The 20843-nt window shown below is 31.4% G+C and overlaps 3 protein-coding genes across 4 annotated transcripts; 1 reads left to right on the top strand and 2 right to left on the bottom strand.

Annotated features, from left to right (window-relative positions):
* Positions 1-227: 227 nt before the first annotated feature.
* Positions 228-2144, bottom strand: LOC133704161 (transcription factor MYB1R1). Its single transcript, XM_062128925.1, has 3 exons — positions 1581-2144; positions 1213-1421; positions 228-974 (listed from the first exon to the last, which is right to left on the bottom strand). The coding sequence occupies exons 1-3, from the start codon at positions 1858-1860 to the stop codon at positions 525-527; spliced, it is 939 nt and encodes a 312-aa protein (XP_061984909.1). The 5' UTR covers positions 1861-2144; the 3' UTR covers positions 228-524.
* An 11470-nt stretch (positions 2145-13614) lies between these two features.
* LOC133705440 (protein COFACTOR ASSEMBLY OF COMPLEX C SUBUNIT B CCB4, chloroplastic) lies at positions 13615-17752 on the top strand. Its single transcript, XM_062130644.1, has 9 exons — positions 13615-13814; positions 13920-14080; positions 14193-14292; positions 14384-14457; positions 14605-14783; positions 14852-14922; positions 15962-16045; positions 16241-16398; positions 17498-17752. The coding sequence occupies exons 1-8, from the start codon at positions 13692-13694 to the stop codon at positions 16328-16330; spliced, it is 882 nt and encodes a 293-aa protein (XP_061986628.1). The 5' UTR covers positions 13615-13691; the 3' UTR covers positions 16331-16398; positions 17498-17752.
* A 243-nt stretch (positions 17753-17995) lies between these two features.
* Positions 17996-20216, bottom strand: LOC133705439 (glycosyltransferase family 92 protein RCOM_0530710-like). 2 transcript variants are annotated; one of them, XM_062130643.1, is made up of 2 exons: positions 19951-20216; positions 17996-19853 (listed from the first exon to the last, which is right to left on the bottom strand). In XM_062130643.1, the coding sequence occupies exon 2, from the start codon at positions 19699-19701 to the stop codon at positions 18181-18183; it is 1521 nt and encodes a 506-aa protein (XP_061986627.1). In that variant the 5' UTR covers positions 19702-19853; positions 19951-20216; the 3' UTR covers positions 17996-18180. The 2 variants fall into 2 exon arrangements, with proteins under 2 accessions (XP_061986627.1, XP_061986626.1); XM_062130642.1 differs by having other exon boundaries at positions 17996-20165.
* Positions 20217-20843: the final 627 nt, after the last annotated feature.

Raw genomic sequence — 20843 nt, 5'->3', positions numbered from 1 at the left:
GATTAATTTTTTTTTAGTATTTTTAAATTATTTTAATGTATTAATATTAAAAATAATTTTTAAAAAAATAAAAATATATTATTGAATCGCATTGTCTAAATGGACACAACAATTTGCCTTTTTTTTTTTTTTTTCCTGTGAGGCAATGGCGTAATACCTGCAACACTTCTCCCCCACTAAGAAAAAACATGGAATTTCTTCCTGGTTCTAGTTGTAAGAGATTCTGATACATATATGGTAGCTGACACAGAGTACTGGGTGCCCTATCATTTCACCACAAAAGGAAGCATACAAAGTAAACAAGAATCCATAAATCTCCCCCACAATGGAAAAAGACATCCAATCTTTTTCTTCAAATCTCTCTCTAACGTGTACGAGCAAGAATCACCTAATAGTAGTAGTCTAATATTAGCCCTAGTTCTTCTAATTAATCCAATATTTTCCAACCTCTACAAGTACGTGCCCCGCCCATTAATATAATATCACATTTATATATATGTAAGGCAATTGTATATACATATTCTTCAAGCAACACTAATGATGCTATCACTACTCGAAATGGCCTGAAATGTTGATGAATGTGTCGATGCTGGTGGTGACTGCTGCTGCTCCTCGGAGGATGGAGTAGAGAGCTTGAGTGATAGAGCTGGGAATTGGTCTTCGGGGCTTTTCTGATTCAAGTTAAGACCAGCCATTTTTGAAGATGGAGGGATTGGAACAATTGGTACTGGACGAACAAGCTTGGATGATTTTTTATTTACGTTTGTCTGTCCTGATGTGAGCTTCTCCAGTGGGTTGTCACCACTGACCGGTGAAGTTACAGGACTAATTCCAGTTACAGGAAAAGTTGACATAGGAAACCCTCCAGGCCTATTGTTGTTCAAACATGGCCGTGGCTGTAGCTGTAGCTGTGGCAATGCTGGAGTTGCAGTTTCTTGGTGTACTTGATCTTCTTCCATTGATGAACCCATGAACTGTAAATCCAAAAGATAAATTAATTGTAATATTGTATAAAGTCTAAAAAATGTATCACCAGCAGATAGAATAAAATCAAAGTCTTTAATTTTGTTCTTTCCCTTTTTTAAATTGATGGAGAGAAGAATCGTTTAAAAAAAACCAAATTAATAAATTAAGTTTTTGAACAATTTTTTTGTACAAGATTTTTCTTGGTACAAAGAACCAGTTCTAAGTGGAGTTGAGATTATAGCTTACTGTATCAGTGGTAATATCAAAGAGACTAGATCTCCGTCGTCGGCGATTCTGGTTATTTCTGCGGAGGAAGTACTTTTGAGCATGACTAGCCACCTGCGTAGGGGTTCGTGTCTTGACAAAGTTTCTTGAAATCCCTCTCCAATCTCCTTTCCCTACTTTCTGCAACCCCAACAAGAAAAGTTTGTGTTCTTCCTCTGTCCATGGAACCCCTGTAAATTAACACACGTAAAATCCAATTATCACATATTCTAGTTGAATCCCCCTGCCTAGAAGAAGAAAAACCTGTATGGTTGTAGCCGTAAGAAGACCTGATGACGATCGATCCAAGATCTAGCAGAGCTAGTTAATCTATATATCTACGTGCGTACCTCTTTTGCGCTCGCGGCTTCTGCCAGAGGCGTGAACGACGTCGTCGGATTCATAACCGGCGGCTACATCGGCGTTGGGTTCCTCGTGAGGCTGGTCATCATACTGCGAGAGATTGTTCATGCTATAACTTTTTCGAAAAGAAGCAGCTACTTCAGTGACTCTCACACCAAACAGCATAATACCAGTAGAACTACTCTGATCCCCACCAGCTGGACTCTCCCCGCATGTGCGCGAGTTGTGGCCGTTGTTTCCGCACTGTGAGCAACTGCGAGGCATCATGTTCGGTTTCTTCTTGTGATCAGAGACAGGATTATGGTAATAATAACACTTCTACTATTCCATGCAAGAGCTAGAGGGAGAGGAAAAGTGAAGGGAGAGAGGAAACTAAAAATGGCCTGTGATGGAAAATCTGAGCGAAGGCAGGGTAGTGGTTGTCTTCAGAGCGAGAATTTGGGGGGTCCTCCAGTTTTTAATGAATCTATACTGGCAAAGCGTGGACTTTTTTTAATCGCTAAAGGCAAAGTAAAGCTATGGTGCTTCGCCTGGTGTTGGTTGTTCTGTGCTGTAATAATATCAAATGGCAAAATTCTTTTCAGATCATGGAATCATGATGGGTTTTTTTATTTAGATATTTTTTTACTTGTATTATGGGTAATTGATGCAGACGACTGTAGAAAGTTTCATAGCCTTGAACGGTCAACTGTGGTGAATGATGCACAAAACCTTAACAAGTTTGTTATGGAATGGGTGGGTGAAGATTAATCAGAGAAGTGACTTCTATAGGCCCAATTTAAAAAAGAGTTGGCTAGTTGTGATTGGTCGAGATTCCAAAGGTTTTCAATATTTTTCTTTTTATCTTTATGTTTTAACTTAATTTTAATTTTCTTATCTTAATTTTCTTATATTGATTTTTGATTTATTTAAAGAGTTGCAAATTAAATTAAAAAGAAAATTAATAAAATTTCTAATTAATATTTTTTTATGTTGTTTTTTATTACATCATTAATTATCAAGGATAGGATATAGAGTATCGTAATATCATAGGAATATCACACATGCATGGATGAAATAGTTATAATAATTAAAATGTTGATATATTAATCATTATATTTATAAAAATAACATGTCAATCAATCACCACATCAAGGGAATTAGTTGCTAACGTAAAACTATCTACATTAACAGCATAATGTGTAGCCGCTTATAATCGTGATATTCCTACAAAAAAACAAGGCCAAGTACTTGGAAATATCCCACCTTTAAAATCTTGGCGACCGTCCAAAGGATTTAATCTTACAAGTGGGTATATCCTAATGTTTCCACCAAACTAGTTCTAGTCATAGGTTTGTTGTCTTGGTAAGGATTTAAATCATACGAAAGTTTTGGTGGATAGTCCTCCAATGGTTCCTCAACACGATATGATGCCTTCTTGATCATGATTTAATCTAAGATGGGTTGTATACTTTTAATTTATGGTTCCTTGATGTTGAGAGCTATAATAATTAGTGGGAAATGTCTGCACATAAATGGAAATTTATGTAATGGATTTTTTTTAACTTGGAAATAGTACTTTAAAAATTGATGGTGGAGGAGCGAAGTGTTTCTCCACCGTCTACTAGGCATATTCGCTGCCTCTTTAGAAAGATTTCCTTGTCTCTTACTCCGTGCCCTCCCCTTATTTGTTAATAAAATAAGCCTATGGTGGGGGCAAGGTGGTGGAAGATAAGAGAAAACGGACCCCACCTCATCAGCTATGAGCCCGTTCTTCTCACTCCAGCGCTTTCCCGTTGCCTTCTCTCTTTTTGCCTCCACCCCGCTTCGTGGCTGTGGCTCTGGCGGTGGATATGTCTTTTGCTTTCAATCTTTAATCCTTAGATTATGAACAAATCTGTCAAGTGACAGCGAATTTATCTGCAGGATAATTACAGCCCAATAATCCTAAGCCACGTTATCGGTGAAAGGAAAATTAGCTTATTTAAGGTTGTTTTATGGGTAGTTATAAGATTTGATTTAGAATTGTTCGTGGATCAAATTAAGTAGATCCAAGTTTTTTTAAAAAAAAACACTTATATAATGATGTCAGGTTTTGTTTGGAAAAAATAAATATTTAAAAAGGTTTTATTTTTTTAAAATAAAATCATTTGACTAATTTCATCAAATCAAATTTTAAATTAATAAATTACCAGATTAATTAGTTTATCAGACATGGGTCTTACATGTATGGTTTTACGTAGTAAACATTTCACTGGGAGCCTTCGTTCTTTGCTTGCTTTTGCAGCTCTCTAAACTTCATGGCTTTGTATTGGTCTTCCTGTTTTCCATGAATACCAATGCTTACATAGTTTTCTGGTAACTTGGCACAATAAAAAATAAAAAAATAATATAACCTAATTTTTTTAAAATTATAAGCATATTTAATCAAGTCGCTCTCCAGTCGTGTTATATTCAGTATTTGCAACCTAAGCATCATGACACATAAATTGCATATAACATCCACGATACTTAAGTTTCATGTAATATTTACGACTCGATTGAAGAGATATTTTGAGAGACAATTTCTTCAATTATTAAGAATATGTTTGGTATTTTTTAAATAATTTTTTGTGTTGAAATGCATGTTAATGATATTTTTTTATTTTTTAAAAATTATTTTGACATCAGTACATCAAAACGATCCAAAACATACAAATCATATTAAATTTTAACAAAAAAAATTAAATTTTTTGAGAACACGGTTTGTATCGCGTTTCCAAACGCTCTCTAAATCCCTACCCAAAAAAAAATAACTTGCGCAAATTAAATAATCAGTTTTTTTTCTTCTTAAAACACAATGGTCCAAATAACATCTTCAATCCTAACTATTTATATAAATAATAAATTTATTAAAATAAATTTTATTTTATTATTATTATTTAGAACCAACAGAAAGTGACGTCTTAGTAACATTGTGTAGCATATTATCACCTCACTCTCTAAACATCCGATGTATATATATATATACTCACACGAGCAGAAATATAATAATTAACTTTAGGAGATCTAAGTTAATTAGCATATGTCATTTGAAGCTCATCAAAATATATTATATCCCAAGTATTTGTTTTTACAGTGCGTCACTTTTTTTTTACCGTGCTGGAAAAAAAAACCCTGTGATTGTACCTTTATTTAATGTCTTGTCACATGCTCTCTGATTCGATGCGTACGTTGTCGGGCCACCTCGATACCCACGAAATCCTGGCGGCTAAAGTTTCGTTGCTGGTCCCTGTCGCCGGAGATATCTGGATGGTTAGGAAAATCCAAACTATTGAATTTTAAATAAATGGTTTGGATATTTAAAAAAGAAAAGAAAAAAAACTACTGAATTGTAAAACTTCTTACTGCCACTAATATGCTGAAGTGAAATTCTTGAGATTCGAATTAATGTTTCAGATTTGAATAAGACGCAGATCATATTATTCTTAATTCGAGGAAGTTTAATTTATATAGATGATTATTGTAATTTATCTTTATAGATATTTTTATTTATTTGAATAGAAAAAAATGAGTCTTTTATAATTTTTTGAGAGTGTGACTGTGATTGTTTTTTAAAATGTTTTTTATTTGAAAATATATTAAAATAATATTTTTTTTTATTTTTTAAAAATTATTTTTGATATGATATGAAAATATTAAAAAAAATAAATTTAAAATCAAAAAAATAAATTTTTTTAAATTTTTTTAAATATTTTTAAAATATAAAAACAAAAATAAACAAGTATTTATTCAATAAAAACAGAGGTGAAGAGAGGCAAAAATACTCGGACTTGTCTGGATAAGAAGATAAAGACTAATAAAAATATCCCTTTGCATGGATAAGAAGACAAAAGCGATATCTTCTAAAATGATGGACTTTCATGTTCGAATTTAAATAATTTATTTTATTTATATTTTGTTAAATGTATATTAAAATGTTATCTGTGTAGTTTTTTAAAAGTTTTCTTGGTTAATTTTGTTTAATAAATATAAAATATTTTATTTTAAAAAAAATTCAAGTATTTTATTTAATAAAAATTAGTCATTAAAAGATTATGTAAACCTCCAATGAAAAATTATTTTTAGAAAAAACATATGCAAAGGGGAAAAAATATAAAAAGGATATGAAATTGTATTTGGTCTCTATTATTTTAATTGCTATTTATTTTTATTTGAAATAATTTATGAAATTATAATTTTTTTTTAATTTCATCATCTTTCAACCTTTTTATCTTAGACTTGGTTTTCATTATTTTAATTGTTATTTATTTTATTTGAAATAATTTATGAAATTATATTTTTAAATTTCATCCATTAGCCTTTTTATTTGTAAGAATTGGTTATTATTATTTTAATAAACTTGAAAAAAAACTAAAATATTAATAAGTTATTTTCCAACTTATTTTTCATGACTTAGTCAAACATTTAAAAATCTCTTCTAACTTATTTTTCATGATACTATTAAATATTAAAAAATAATTTATTTTTTAGAAAACCACATTTCAAAAAAAAACTAGGGCCAAAGTCACAAGATAATCAATAAAGGGAGGCAAAATAAAGAAATATTTTTTTTACTCTTGATAAAAAAGAAATAATACAACTAGTATATTATTGATTAAAAAAAATTAGTGCGATTGCATAAAAAAACAATAGAAATAAACAAATTTATAAGAAGCGGGTGCAATATATTATCTATCTCATATATCCAAAGCTAAGATAAACTATCTATTCAAAGCTAAAGATAAATTGATATAAAACCTTTGTTGTGATTAGATATATAAACAAGTAAGGTTTCGTTTGATGTAAATGACAATGAGAAAAGAAGCCTATCGCGAAGGTTGAAAAAAATTTCTTGGGTTTTTCATGCGTCTTGTCATCTCATGATTGGTTGATTGGTACTTATTTTATAATTTTAAAAAAAAATTAACACAGCTCTTTTAAAAAATATTCACAAACAAATATATTATTTAAAAATATAGTAATTATTATTTTTCAACTAATTTTTACTTGAAAATATATTAAAATAATTTTTTATTTCTGACATCGTAATATCAAAATTTATAAAAAAACACTAAAAAATATAAATCTAAAACTAAAAAATAAAATATTTAAAAAACACGATACTAAACTTTTCTTAAAAAATTTTGAAAAACAAAAAAGCAAAAACATACACGTTTCATAGCTAGTAGTCAATAAGCAATTTGGAAAGCACGTCAACTCACATTTCTAAAAAAATCAGATTATTTTATTAAAAATTAATGTTTTTTTATGTTTTGAATCGTTTTGATCTGCTGATCTCAAAAATAATTTTTTTAAAAATAAAAAAATATCATTTTAATATAAAAAATACTTTAAAATATAATCTCAACCATACTTTTAAAAACATATATCGTGAAAGTATCTCCTTTAAAATATAATATTTCGAAGACTGCAGTTTTTTAAATACCATAGCCGTGGTTTCTCCCTACTTGTTTTATTTTTCAAAACCTTAAATACTTTACATCACATATGTTATAATGTTAGTTTAGAAAACACCAAGCTTTACTCTCTAAAGCATCAATCCACCTTCCACCCATGAAAAGATGGCGGTTGTTAGCGATTATATTAACATTGATGACAATAATGTTGTATTATATTACCTCTAAAATGCATTAAAAAATTGTTGCTTATTAAACATAATCTATGTTAATAAGGGACAGGGTCATCACATTGAACCCATCAATGCAAGATTCTCCTCCACCCATAATTTTCTTTGACTTCCAATCTCTTTCAATGGTTTACCATCCTGAATTATTTTAATAGTTATTTCACTTACTCTTTGCTGTAGGTAAGAGTCTCATTCACTAAAACAATATATATTCATATTCATGAAATTATAGGTTTTTTTCTTGTTCTTACCATAATTTTTGTTGAAATTTCAATTTTCGATCTAACCATCCTGAACCTCAAATCACCTCAATCATACTCATCATCTCACATTAATTTATATGTTAATACATAATGGTAATTATAAAATTTCAAAAGAAAAAACCATCATAAATATATAAGATTTATAGGATTACAAGTATACAAAGTAACATTTAAATTCATATATCAATAATAAAAAGTTTAACATTAACATTACATGTTTAAGTGGATTATATTGCAATTCCAAAACATGCATATTATTATATATAGTCTATGATAACAAAGGTAAGATAGGGTAAGATTACACTTGGCATGAGTGAAATGATCTTGGAAAATACAACATTTAAATATAACCTTTTAAAACAACTAACGATAACTAATACATTGAAAAATATTACTAAAATGAAATTAAAACATTTCTTATCATACATTTGTTCTCTTTAATAACTTCTCTCATTACTATCATCAAACAATTAGATATCCATACCCTGAAAAACTTTCTTGACATTGATATCATTAACCATCATTTGGAGAATGATTAATCAAGAAAATACTGACACTAACTCACTAGCATCACTAGCTACCATTTTCCTGGATAGCTAATAAAAAACTTTAAGAAGCATGTTGATATCAAGGTATTCTCTTGATATCGTTAACTTTTCCTATTTTCTGAGAATAACTTATCAAATTTATTTTTTATTTATTTAGGTGGTAATGCTGATGCTAATAAACCTCATTAGCATCATTAGTCTTTCTTGTCGAGGTTGACTAATAAAGTCTGAGTAAATGCCGATATTAATATATCTCATTGATATTATTAACTTTTTGAACCTCGGAATAGCTAATTTAAGTTGATGTTGAGAACCTTTTAACATCACTAGCCTCCATACCAGGAGCAACTAATCAAGTTTTTCCATCCATTTCCTTTTTATTTTTTCCTTGTTCTGTTTTTATTTTTTGCTTATTTAATGATTTTCCATATTAATACAAAAACATAATGAAGTGTAGCTAACAATTTTATTGATGTAAAATCTACAAAAAAAAAATGTGATGCTAGGCATCTACTTGTTGTGTGTGATGTTTTAGCACGTACTTTGTTCTGTGGTCTAGCTGTCGAATGATATCTATCAATACATGACCAAATCTATTATAATCAGTTTTTTTTACAGGTTCAAGAACACAATTATACTTATCCATATATTAAATGCTTTAACAAAACAATAAAAAACAACTTCTTCGACATTAAAATCAATAGAACTCATTTTTCTTTTCCTTAATGTTGGCCAAAACATATAGAAAAAAATGGTCTCTTTTTGAAATTCCCTTTTATTTCACATTTTTCTTTAGTTATTCATAATCAACAACATCTTTTTAAATCAATGATAACATTTCAATAATCTTATTCACGTAACAATGATTTATTAAATTCTCGTAATTTATTTGGGTCATTTTTTTTCTCAAGGTTGTATTTAATACTTTTATAAAATAAATTATCAAGTCAACACCATATCACATCGTAATAACACCATGTCTTAATCAAGATGCAATTACATCGCTAATACAATTAAGATAAACCTCCCCTTTTTTATCTTACTTTGGCCACCACCCACATCACATGCCACCATAACTTCTTCAATATCTTTTTATATTTTCACATCCATTACAATCCATGATACCCCACTTAACTCAATTTCATATAAAATTGCATTTTTTCAAATTCTCTCTCAAGAACCATAATCCAATTTTATCCTCACTTACTCTAAAATAATTAAATTATACTCTAACATGTATATTTGAGTTTTAAGCACCTTATTTGTCTATAATTTGAACTTTAAATTGCGATCAGTCAAAATTTTTGTTCTCATTTTTGTTCTTCCTTTGTTTTCACTCACTAAGCTTACTTTCTCTCTCTCTCTCTCTCTCTCTTCAATCCCATTTAATTTTGAGTTAAGGTGTTTCTCTCCTTCGTAAACAAACCTCACCAACATTTAAACTCTAAATCTTCTCAGAATTTCAAAAGAAGAACAAGGAGTTTTTGAAGAAACCCTCCCCGCGTTTTCACGCTAGCAAAACATCAACCTCTCTTGCAAATAAAAAGGAGGTTGACTATTTTATATTTCTATTTTATCCCCCCTCAAATATCTTATTTACCCTTTAGTTATTTCTTTAATTTTTTTTTAAAATATAATTTAACCCCATTTTAATTTTTATTCCCATTAATTCCCAAAGCTAAACTTCCTCTTATTTACTTTTATTATTATTATCATAAAACATTTTCATTGTTGTTGTTGTTGTTTTCTGGGACTTACATCGTAGGTCAAATATTTTTTTCAACAAAAAAAAGAATATACAAGTTTTTTCAACATATTTTTTGTCTTAAAAAAAATCTCATTAATAAATCAAAAGGCTTTATGCATGAATTTAATTAAACAAATAAATAATTATTTGTTTCCATAGACACAAAAAAACCCATTTAGCAATAACTAAAGACTAAATTTAAAAACCAAAAGATAGATATAAATTAAAATATTTAATCTCGCAATATGGACTATTGATACACTCATATTATTCTATCTTTTTAGTACATCACTCTTAGTCTTTTTATATGTGTTTTATGTCTTACAATAGATTACTTAACTTGTTTCGTGCTTAACAATGTTATGGAGACACGAATTGTAAAAACAAGTTGAATGAAATATTTTTTAGCATAATTTCAAGCAAAGAACTAGAAATAACACATTGGAATGAGTCATTGGAGCTAAGAAGTACAAATCATAATTGTATTAGTAATCCAACTTGAACATGGAATTCTAGTGAGATTAGAACTGGTTAGAGCAAACTAACCAGACAAGACCACTGCATACTCTTTAGATCATTGTATACTCTTTGAACATATCTAGAGTTACATGTGAAATTTTGCTAGAATTCAAGTTACATTGGAAACTAGACATCTTAAGTTTTTTTTATCTATATATGATAGGTCCAATAGCTCATCTAGACGAGAGAGAATACCATCTTTAAGATCGGGTATGAAATCTGTCGATGAACCAGCACAAGTCCAACCTAGTTTTTCTATGTTTGAATGATGACATAGTACCTCATTAATAATATAAAAAGGGTCCCACATGACTAGTAAATCTATATAAAATATCAATGTCAATGCAAAAGTCTTTAACGTCAGACAAGTATAAAAAAATCTTAAAGTAATCTGATTAGAGATTAGTTATTAACTAAAAAACTTCTCCACCTCCTCAACTCTATATAACCAGCCCTAACCATAAAAGAAAAAGGAAATCATGTTTAAAGAACAAGAGAAGAGAATGAGGAATTCTATTGTTTTTATAATTAATTTTTTTTCTTTTTCCTTTTCTAAATTTACGACACGCTTAGTTTTTAATTTTAAGAGTTTTTACTCTTGGATCTTAAATTATCATGAGGAGTTGTGCTTAAACTTATTCTATATATGGTTGTGATGCAAGAATATCTTATGTTCTTCTACGATTAAATTTGATGATTGATGACCAAAACTCTATATGATGCGTAATATATGTGTTTGGATTTAAATCTATTTCTATTTATTAGTTTATGTTGGGTGCATGACTAATTAACTAAAGTAGCAGAAATATCTAATTTTTTAACCCATGTTTGATTAGTTATTACTTGAAAAATATAAGTCTTGATTAAATTAACTCCACACATGTGTTTAATTATCATGAACCAATTATACCTATCATAATCTTAGTGCTATTACGTAATTAATTCATGCATGCTTAATGAAGGTTATCATGCGATTATAATTAATTGATGCGCAAATACTAGGTCAACTAAAAAGTAAGGATGTGTAGAAAAACTTGTTTTTCATGGTTGATTTATTTATGATCACAAATCAATTAAAAAACATACATAAATTCAATGATTGGTGATAATTATCACTGAGGAACACTTTCTTAAAATTAACGTTAAAACCTTTTATCTCTATATTTTATATTATACTGAACATGTTTCTTAATTTTCAAAATTAATTTTTGTCATTTTATTAGCTTTCTAGCTTGTTTTAGTTAGTTTGTATCATAAATGACCCCTTTTAGTTTTTTTTCAAAAAATTGCATGTTAGCTGATTTCATCAAATTAGTATGTTTAATGTATATTTACTTGGACTGCTTTAGTTTAAACTTAAATAGCTTGTTTTGATTAGGTAATTAAGTTCTAATACTAATATTCTTGTGGGACAATACCCTTATTTACTATATTATAAATCATTAATTTGAAGGGTTTAAATTTGTACGACTTTGATACTTATCAACCATGTACCCGATTGTGTTCAATAATTTTGTTTCTTGAAATTATTTTTTATTTAATTAAATGATAATAGAAACATATACACATATAAAAACAATTAAATCAAATAAAAAAATATTACGTAAGATTGTACATATTAGAAAAATAATATTATCATTTTATGTGAAAGCCAAGTAAAAACTAAATCATATTGGACCAAATACTAAATTGAAGATTTTAGAGATAGATGTGGATATAAATATTTAATCTCAAAATACAGGGTATAGACTTGATTGTATTGAATAACGTTGTTTCTTGGAACCAATGGTTTATTTATTGAAACAATAAAAAAAACATTCACATAAAAGAGATTGAATAAAACAAAAGGAAAAAAAAAGTAGGGATATATATAAAGGATGCCTTCTAACACCAAAAAAAAATATTTAAATCTTATATATAAACCATGTAGAAATTAAATCACATTTTATTAAAAAAATCATAAATATTTGTTAAAATTGAATAAAAATAGCCTAGGCTTGTGCACATGGATTGACTTTTTTTTTAAAAAAGGTTAGGCAATAGTTTTAAGAAATCAAAGGGTCACTAAAAATTCAAGCCATGAGTTTTTTACTAAAAAACTTAACTTTCAACCCTTTTATGGTCCATAAACACTTGAAAAACACTTTATACACCTTATTAAACCCATTTATTGGCCTTGAATAACCCAAAATAGCTTAAAAATTCAAGATAAAAATTTATTTTGAGCTAAAATCTACCAAGCGATAAGAAGGGAAAAAAACACCTGGGTGAACTCTCATCGTCAAATGAAATTTGTTGACATCAAAATCGATCTTTTTCATAGCCGAAATCAATGTTAACTAAGATCTTTTTTCTCTTCTTTCAAAATGTGGCATCTCTTTTCTCTCTCTAATTAGAGACAAAAAAAAAACAAAAAAAATAAAGTTTTGTACCACAATTGAATTATTGAAATATAAAGGGACAAAGAAGTTATCATTTAAAAAATAAGAGGACCAAACTTAACTTCTCACCCTAATTTTTAAACTGCCACCTATTTTCTTTTTATTTTACACTTTGATCCCCTCTATTATAAATTTTTTCCTCTTTGATAATTTTTGATAAATTGGTCATGAATTTAGGTATAAAATAATGAAATCGAAGAGAAACAAACTTTAAGGACTAAGTTAAAAATACACTATCAATTGCTATAATAAAAACCCCTTCAGAGTTTTCTATAATAATTCTTAGTTCCTGGGTTTTGAACACATTATAACTCGGTTCTTTGTATTTGAAAACTCACAGATCAATAATTGATTTTTGTATTGTGAAGTTAGATCCGTATGGCTCGAAGTTGCAACTTTGTTTGGAAATTTAGTCACTGAAATAAGGATCTCTGTCTTAATTAATTTCTCTCTAAATTCTTAATATGTTGTTTTTTTTTATTAAAATTCAAAAAATATTTTAAAAAATCAACCAACAAGAACTGAGAGACTAAATTATAGATTTCCAATCACGAAAAGAAAATAAAATTCTATATAGAAGATAACTCAATATAATTTAATTACCTTAATAAATCCATAAATAATTAATATTACACGTAAAAATATAGTTTGATTAAACAAAAATTTAAGATAATTTTTTAAAAATAATAACAATAAATTGAATTAATTATGAATAATTTAATAAATTTATAAATTTATTATCTAAATTATAAGATTGTAATAATTAATACTTACAAGAATAAAATTTTTTAAAAATAATTTAAAATGCTGTTTCCTTCGTGAGGAGGTGAACAGGGCCTCAATTTTTGTTAATAAGGTTGTAATTGTAAATTGAAATGGAAGAGAGAAAGAAAAAAAGCAGGGGAAAAGGCCAGTAGCAAGCTAGCAAGTACAATGAAAGCGGGAAACATCCTCGGAAATGCTTGCATTCCATGGAAACCCACACTCCCACCCCACCTCCCTCCTCCCCTCTCCATCTTCCGTTGCTTCTCTGCCTTGCCTTCTTCCAGTTCACTGGTACCTAACCCCCCCCTTCTCTCTTTTACTTGCGTTGAATTTGATGTCGTGCTCTCTCTCTCTCTCTCTCATATTATCTTGTTTTATGTTTACTGTACTAAAAAGAAAACCAAAATGAAGCCGAAGAGAGATTGGGCTGCTGATTGGATATCGAAGTACGACGACACCGTTCGAGGCTTTCCCATATTTGTCGGAGGTGCTTCTCTCTTAGCCGTGCTCGTCAATCGCGCCGTTACAGGCATAGCTCCCGTTGCTGATGCCAGCAGGTAAAATTTCTTGCTGCTGTGTTATGCTGTGACTTGTAATGCTTGATTACCAATTTGTGTTTCCTTATCATAATTATCAAGGAAATGCTGCTAAGTAACAGATATTTGGCAGTTCACAATCGAGGGCTGATTTGTTAACACTTGGATTGGCTGTTACTAATATATTAACTGGTCTGGTATGGCTGACAATTCGCCCTAAATCTATCTCTGTGGTAAGGGCTAAATATCTGCTTTCCATGGTTAATTTTCGTTAATTGGATTGCATATTGTGGGGTGTGATTTTTATTTTCATTTGTTTTTTAGGTAAATCCTCAAGGCGTGGAATGCCGGTTTATATTTTCCCACCTTCCTGATTTTGTAGTTTCCGAGCTTTTATGGTACTACTGTAGTTGAAAAGATTTTGAGTTGGATTAATTTAGAGCTTGGTTGTCAGTTTCTTGTTAATCATCAACATAATTTGGAGGAATGAGAAATAGGTAATGCATTATTGGCTATTAATCATTGCTTTTGTTGCTCGACTTTAGGGCATGGGAGTCTCTGTCAGGTGTTACATGCTGCAGGTCTCTAGTTGTTGTTTATGATTGCCGTTGTATCCTACAAATTGGGGTGGCAGCTGAATCTGTCAATAATGAAGCACTGGCTGTTGATGCAGCCAAGTTGATGCAAGGATCTCTTTACCAGGCTGCTATAAAATCTGCATCTCGTAAGTGATTGCGATGATTTGTTAGAAACAATTCTAAAAGATTGATTGTTTACTTATTCTATTTGCAGAGAGCTACTTGGCCAACCTTTCTCTCTACCCTGGGAGATCTGAGTTGCCATTTCTACCTTTGAACACACAGGTGATCTAGCTTAGTTTTCCCATTAAGTACAATTCGACTTTGTTTTCTTTTTTCATTGAGATGTTGTAACACGCTTCATATTTAAAGAGGAAATCATCACTTTTGCTGATTATTTATTTGGTGACTTTTTGCTTATTCTAGCCGCACTGGATGCTTGCATTACTGTAAACAGACCTTTTCTTTGTCTTCTGAATTAAAGTTGCTGCATATGTCTTAATTTAAGATGTTTTTTTTGCATGGATTGTCTGAGAAATATTGAGAAGAAAATAGTCTTGAAGGAGTAAAGGTGCTCTTATTTAACCTGTGCCGTAAAAAGATTAGATATCTAGAACCATGAGAAAGTTCTGGTTAAGAAAATGAGTACATTTGTAGGAAGGTAGAGGTGGCATCTTTGAATAAAAATTAATCGTGGGCCATTTGAGATGGTTTGGCTATATCTGATTTTGACCTATGGTTGCATCAGTGAGAAAGAGTGGCCAACTTGAAATGTTAATTGAGAATCAGGAGAGTTAGATATAAAATGACATGTGCAGAAGTGGAAGGATAATCTTGAATCTCAACAGGTTATCAAAAGTTGAGTTCATGACAGTACTGAATAGAGTAGGGGGAAGCAGATTCAGGTTAGTTCTGAATAGAAGAGGGGGAGGCAGATTCAGGTAACTAACCTCAAACTATTTTTGTTTGAGGCTTAGTTGAGATGAATTGAGCTAGTACGTTTCAAGAGTAATTGGCCATGAACCATAATATTATATTGATTCATGTACAGCTAATGTTTTCTTTCCCCCATCACAGAATGTATGGTTGCTTTGTTGGACAGAAGATCATTTGATGGTTTTGAAGATGAAGTTGTCTCGGAAATGTCTATGATGTGTATATCCAACATAAGAAATGTACATTTAAAGTTACATTCCTATTTATATTGTGGAGAAAATTGCTCCGCTCTGGATTGTAATTCTAAACCTGCAACACATTTTTCATTGATTTACCTGCGCTAGATTTCCACATCAAAGAACTACTAAATCAATATACAATTTGCCAGGCAGTGATCTTGCAGCCGCTCGGAGACAAAGGAATTGTAATAATTGGTGGTGACACAATTAGGGGGTTCACATCTTCCGACCAGGTCCATTCTTTTATCTTCTAGTTATAACATATATGTCAGAGCCATTTGGTCAAACTTTTTCTATTTTCTTCAGCTGATATCTGTGTTTCTCATATCCCTTTGATTGCGAAAGGATCAAAATTAGTGTTAGACATTACCTTCGTCTGTAGTCATTTATTACTGGATTTGAGATTTCCAATTTTTATTCACTCGCAGGCATGGATTACGCTTATTGGAGAAAAACTGGAAGCTACTCTTGCAAAATATGTTACAAATGAACGATTGGCAGTGCAAGATAGACTCTGAAAATAACTATATCCAACTGTGGATTCTCATGTGTATATATATAGCATTTGCTGTGTCCATTATTTAAGGTAAACTTTATTTCAGTTTGAACTGCATTTAGGCATTATAATATTGTCAAACTGTTTCTGTTTTGAGGTCTTTTGTCCCATTTTTCTTGGAAATCCATGCCACTGGCTTTACTGAACTCAGAGATTGGTGTGTTTGTGAGTATGATAGTGATTACTTTTTAAAGTGTTTTTTTGCTTGAAAATGCATCAAAATAATATTTTTTTTATTTTTTAAAAATTATTTTTGATTTCAACATATTAAAATGATCTGAAAACACACTAAAATAAAATAATTTGAAGTAAAGAAAAAAAAAATTTAAAATTTTTTTAATAGCGTTTTTGAAACATAAAAACAAACAAAGGTAAACTTTATTTCAGTTTGAACTGCATTTAGGCATTACAATATTGTCAAACTGTTTCTGTTTTGAGGTCTCTTGTCCCTTTTTTCTTGGAAATCCATGCCACTGGCTTTACTAAACACAAAGATTGGTGTGTTTGCGAGTATGGCAATGATTATTTTTTAAAATGTTTTTTGTTTGAAAATGTATCAAAATATTTTTTTTTTAATTTTTTAAAAATTATTTTTGATATCAACATATCAAAATAATCTGAAAAGACACTAAAAAAATAATTTAAAGAAAAAAAAAATTTAATTTTTTTCAATAGCATTTTTAAAACATAAAAACAAACAAACTTGGAACCTGTCTTCTCTTCCCTTGGCATGTGGTTTGTTGGATTTTGTTATATCTAGGTAGGTGTTTTTTTTTAACCTATGCCGAACAATTCTTTGTGATTACATGGAGCATATTTTCTTTTTGGAGAAGTTGTTAGTATGATTACATGTAATTATATGTTTGATGTTTTCTTAGAATAATATGATAAAAGCATATCGCGGAGTTGTCAGGCATTTATATATTGTTTTTCATACAAGAGAATGTGGAAGGTGACTACGTGTGCTGGTGTTGCTAGAGGGAAACTGATGATAGTTTAAGAGCATGTTTTACACAGCACCAAGCATCAAAATCACGCCATGTGGAGCTTAAAGATGAAACAATAAAATTTTAAAATAAGCGGATCCATTTACAAGTTCTCTGATGTCTTGCACGCTTTTGTGAACCAGGAGACAAAATGTCATCAAACCAAATCATAGCGAGGCAGAACGAAGATGGAGTGAAAACAGGAGGCATTGTATGGTGAGCCCACCTCGTGCCAAATGTGTGGGTTTCTAGGGATAGACACTTTGACTTTTGAGTTGTAATAGCACATGAAGCATAAACATTTTTCAAATTTTCATTAATGAGTTTACAGATTGAGCTGGTAACCTTAACATTTGTACCACTTATGGTTCATAGCAGCTTGATCATTATTTCTTTTCTTTTCCTGTTTTCTGAAAAGCTGGCCGATTACATTCCTTGCCGAGTAAATAGTCCGGTCTTTCTGTCTCCTGTTTCATGAATCTGCCATGGTGCAAGTGCTTATGTATTTTATTTGATTCTGTGAGATCATTTTGTTCTTGTTTAACCAAAGCAAGCAATATCTGTTACAATCCCAGGCAACAACATTACTCCTGGCCATCAATTTTGCTGTACTATTTCTATTGAAAAAGGAAGCACAAAAGGAAGAAGAAGAAAAGAATCACTTGAATACTTTTCCAACTTTACAACTGTGTAATTTGCCTCTCTATGACAATAAAAAATCAGGTACAAAAAATGCAAAATGAAACAATCAAAGAATGCTGCTCGTGTGATTACTCTGTTATACATTGGCGCCTAGCTGTAATTTGCAAATCCAAATGAGAAATTGTCAGGCGAGGGACCTCTCCCAGGGAAGGAACCCAGACGCAGAATCGGCAAAATTGGCCATAACAAAATCCTTTAGACCAGTGTCCCAAACCTCGCAGAATTGAAGCCGCCAATTGTGAGGTTCAATGGCTTCAGTTCCTAGACCTGGTGCTCTGTCCTTTGATCCCTTATTTTGGTCATCTTGCCAGTTAGTGACATAGGTCGAAACTCTTCTAAAGAACTTGGCTTTAAAGGTATCCCAAACTTGGTATTTGTAGTGGTTCACTACAGCCTTGCTTTCTGGGAGATCCAGGTATCTGTATCCATCCTGCAGTCTAAAATGATGCACCGCGTTAAGAAGAGTTGTATGAAGGAGCTCCGGGCGCACAATAGATTTGTGTCTCTCCGGAGCCTCAAGCCGACAAGTATAACCTACAGTTACACCCTGTGATGGTGATGATGTCAGTCCAGATGGCCCATAGCTGTGGCAAACTGTTCTTATCTCTGCATACGTTGGCGAATCTGTGTAGTTCATGACAAGGGCTCGTAGCGAATTTGGACCAGGTATATCTTGTCCTCGGTCATGTGGGAAGTAGAAAAACTCATCAACATCAAACAATCCGAGCCACTTGCATTCATGCTTTGCTCTCAAAGCACAGTGTGAAAAGCCTGCCTCTTGTGTTTTAACCCATGGCCAAGCATGCCTAGTAATGTTGTAGTCGTGCAAATTAAGCTCATCAATAACCTCTTGAAGCTCATCATCGCTGTTGTTGTCATAGATGAACCATCGCTCTATTCCAAGCCAAGCGTGATAGATAATCCACTCCCTTAAGAAAGATGCCTGGTTCCATAGCATGGTGCAAGCACAAAGCTCGTATTTCCCTGTGTTACTCTTGCCCTGATGGGAGTTGACGTTTTGAAGTTTGGCAATGGAAGGCAGAGGAGCATCATCTGCACCTTCAACATTGCCATCACCACGACGACCAACAGTGACTCGAATGTCCTTAGCCTTATCTGGATTGTTTAGAATACTACGCGGCAACAAACACCGAACAGTTTCTTGTGCAGCTGCAATCGCTTGGGTAGTGAGCACAAATAATCCTCGATGATGTTGATCAAAATCAGTCAAACTGAAGTGGCACCTGAATTTCCTTGCATCGGCTTCTCTATGCGGCTTTAGATTCAATCCTTTAGCAAACACAACCACATTCCTAGTGTGAGCGTTCCAATCCAAAACCGCCTCATAAACCACCCTGTCCCAGGAAGGAACCACACTCTGATTAAGCCGCAACAACCAATCACGTCTTTCCACCACGACATTACCAAGACGCCCTCGCTGTCTCCCTCTCAAATTAACTGAAGCAGAGAAGTTTAGAGGCGGAAGGTGACACCTCACAATGGACTTAAACTGATGGTATTCGTCAACAGACAAAACGGGCTTCAACACAACTTGTTCAAGCACAAGGTCGTAGTAAACACAGTCTAAGTTATCAACTAGGGGAGTTAATTTAGTGGACACGATTAGCATTAAGTGGTCAGGCATCAACACCCTGCCTTCAACTACTAAACGAGGATACTGGGATTTACTGGTAGCATGAGCACCACCATTACCAGTCAGAAAAGCAGGCAAAAGTGATAAAGTGGAAGTCCTCAGAACCGGACGAAACGACACGCCCTTATGGATAGGCAAACGATCTGAGGAGATGAACAAAACAAACACGAAGAAAGACAAGCATACAGTTAGAGACCTTACAGATAAAAACTTGGCATACGCTGGTTTATATATTCTTGCCTGCTGCTTTCTCTTCCTCCGTTGCGGGGAATCCATTTTCTTGAATCTTGAATGAGCAAGAAGCAGATCTGGAGGAGCTCACAGTGAGATTTATAAAGGCCGGTCGGAGAAGGAAAAGAATAAGGGAAGCAACGCGGAGTCGACTGCTGTTGCTTTTTGACTCGTGGAGTAGAGGAGGAAAGGAAGAAGAGAAGAAGATGAGGTGGATTATGGACTTTTGATTGATTTTTACGCTCGTTTTAGCGCGTGAGATTGACACCTGCTCGTTTTAATTCAAAGGCTTGTTGTTGATGATTGCTAATTAATTCCTTTTTTTTTTCATGTCCTTTCTATCTTTTATTTTTTTGCTAATTAAATGGAGATTTTAGCAATAAAATGATTGATGGATGGATGACAGGAGCGATTCCTTCGTCAAGTTTTCATAAATCAGACATAAAGTAATTTTATGTTTTTTTGACCGTTAAAGTAGTTTTTCTTTTTCTCATTTAAAAAAAAAAAAAACACAAGTGAGGAAAAAAAATGGCAAACTATCACATTTGATTTTGATTTTTTTTTAAATATCACATCCTCCTGTTTTTCAATGTTTTTTTATATAATTTTGATGAATTAATATAAAAAATAAATAATTAAAAAACAATAATTTTAATATATTTTCAAGTAAAAAATAATCTTTAAAAATACTATATATTATAATAACAAACACACAGTTAGACTTCAGTCTTACATTTCTCAAATCAATTTGCTAAATTCACTAAATTAAGTTTACCAACTATGGTTTAAACAAATCCCACAAAACTGTGTCTACAAAATGATTAAAATAAAAATCCCAAATTAACCATGGCAGAGTCTTTAGAATTTTTTTTTTTTTTTTGAAATTAGGATTTCATCATGCA

Source organism: Populus nigra, chromosome 10 (assembly GCF_951802175.1).
Source record: "Populus nigra chromosome 10, ddPopNigr1.1, whole genome shotgun sequence".
Taxonomy (NCBI): domain Eukaryota; kingdom Viridiplantae; phylum Streptophyta; class Magnoliopsida; order Malpighiales; family Salicaceae; genus Populus; species Populus nigra.
The sequence above is the reverse complement of the archived record's forward strand: the minus strand, read 5'-3'. Positions and strand labels throughout refer to the sequence as shown.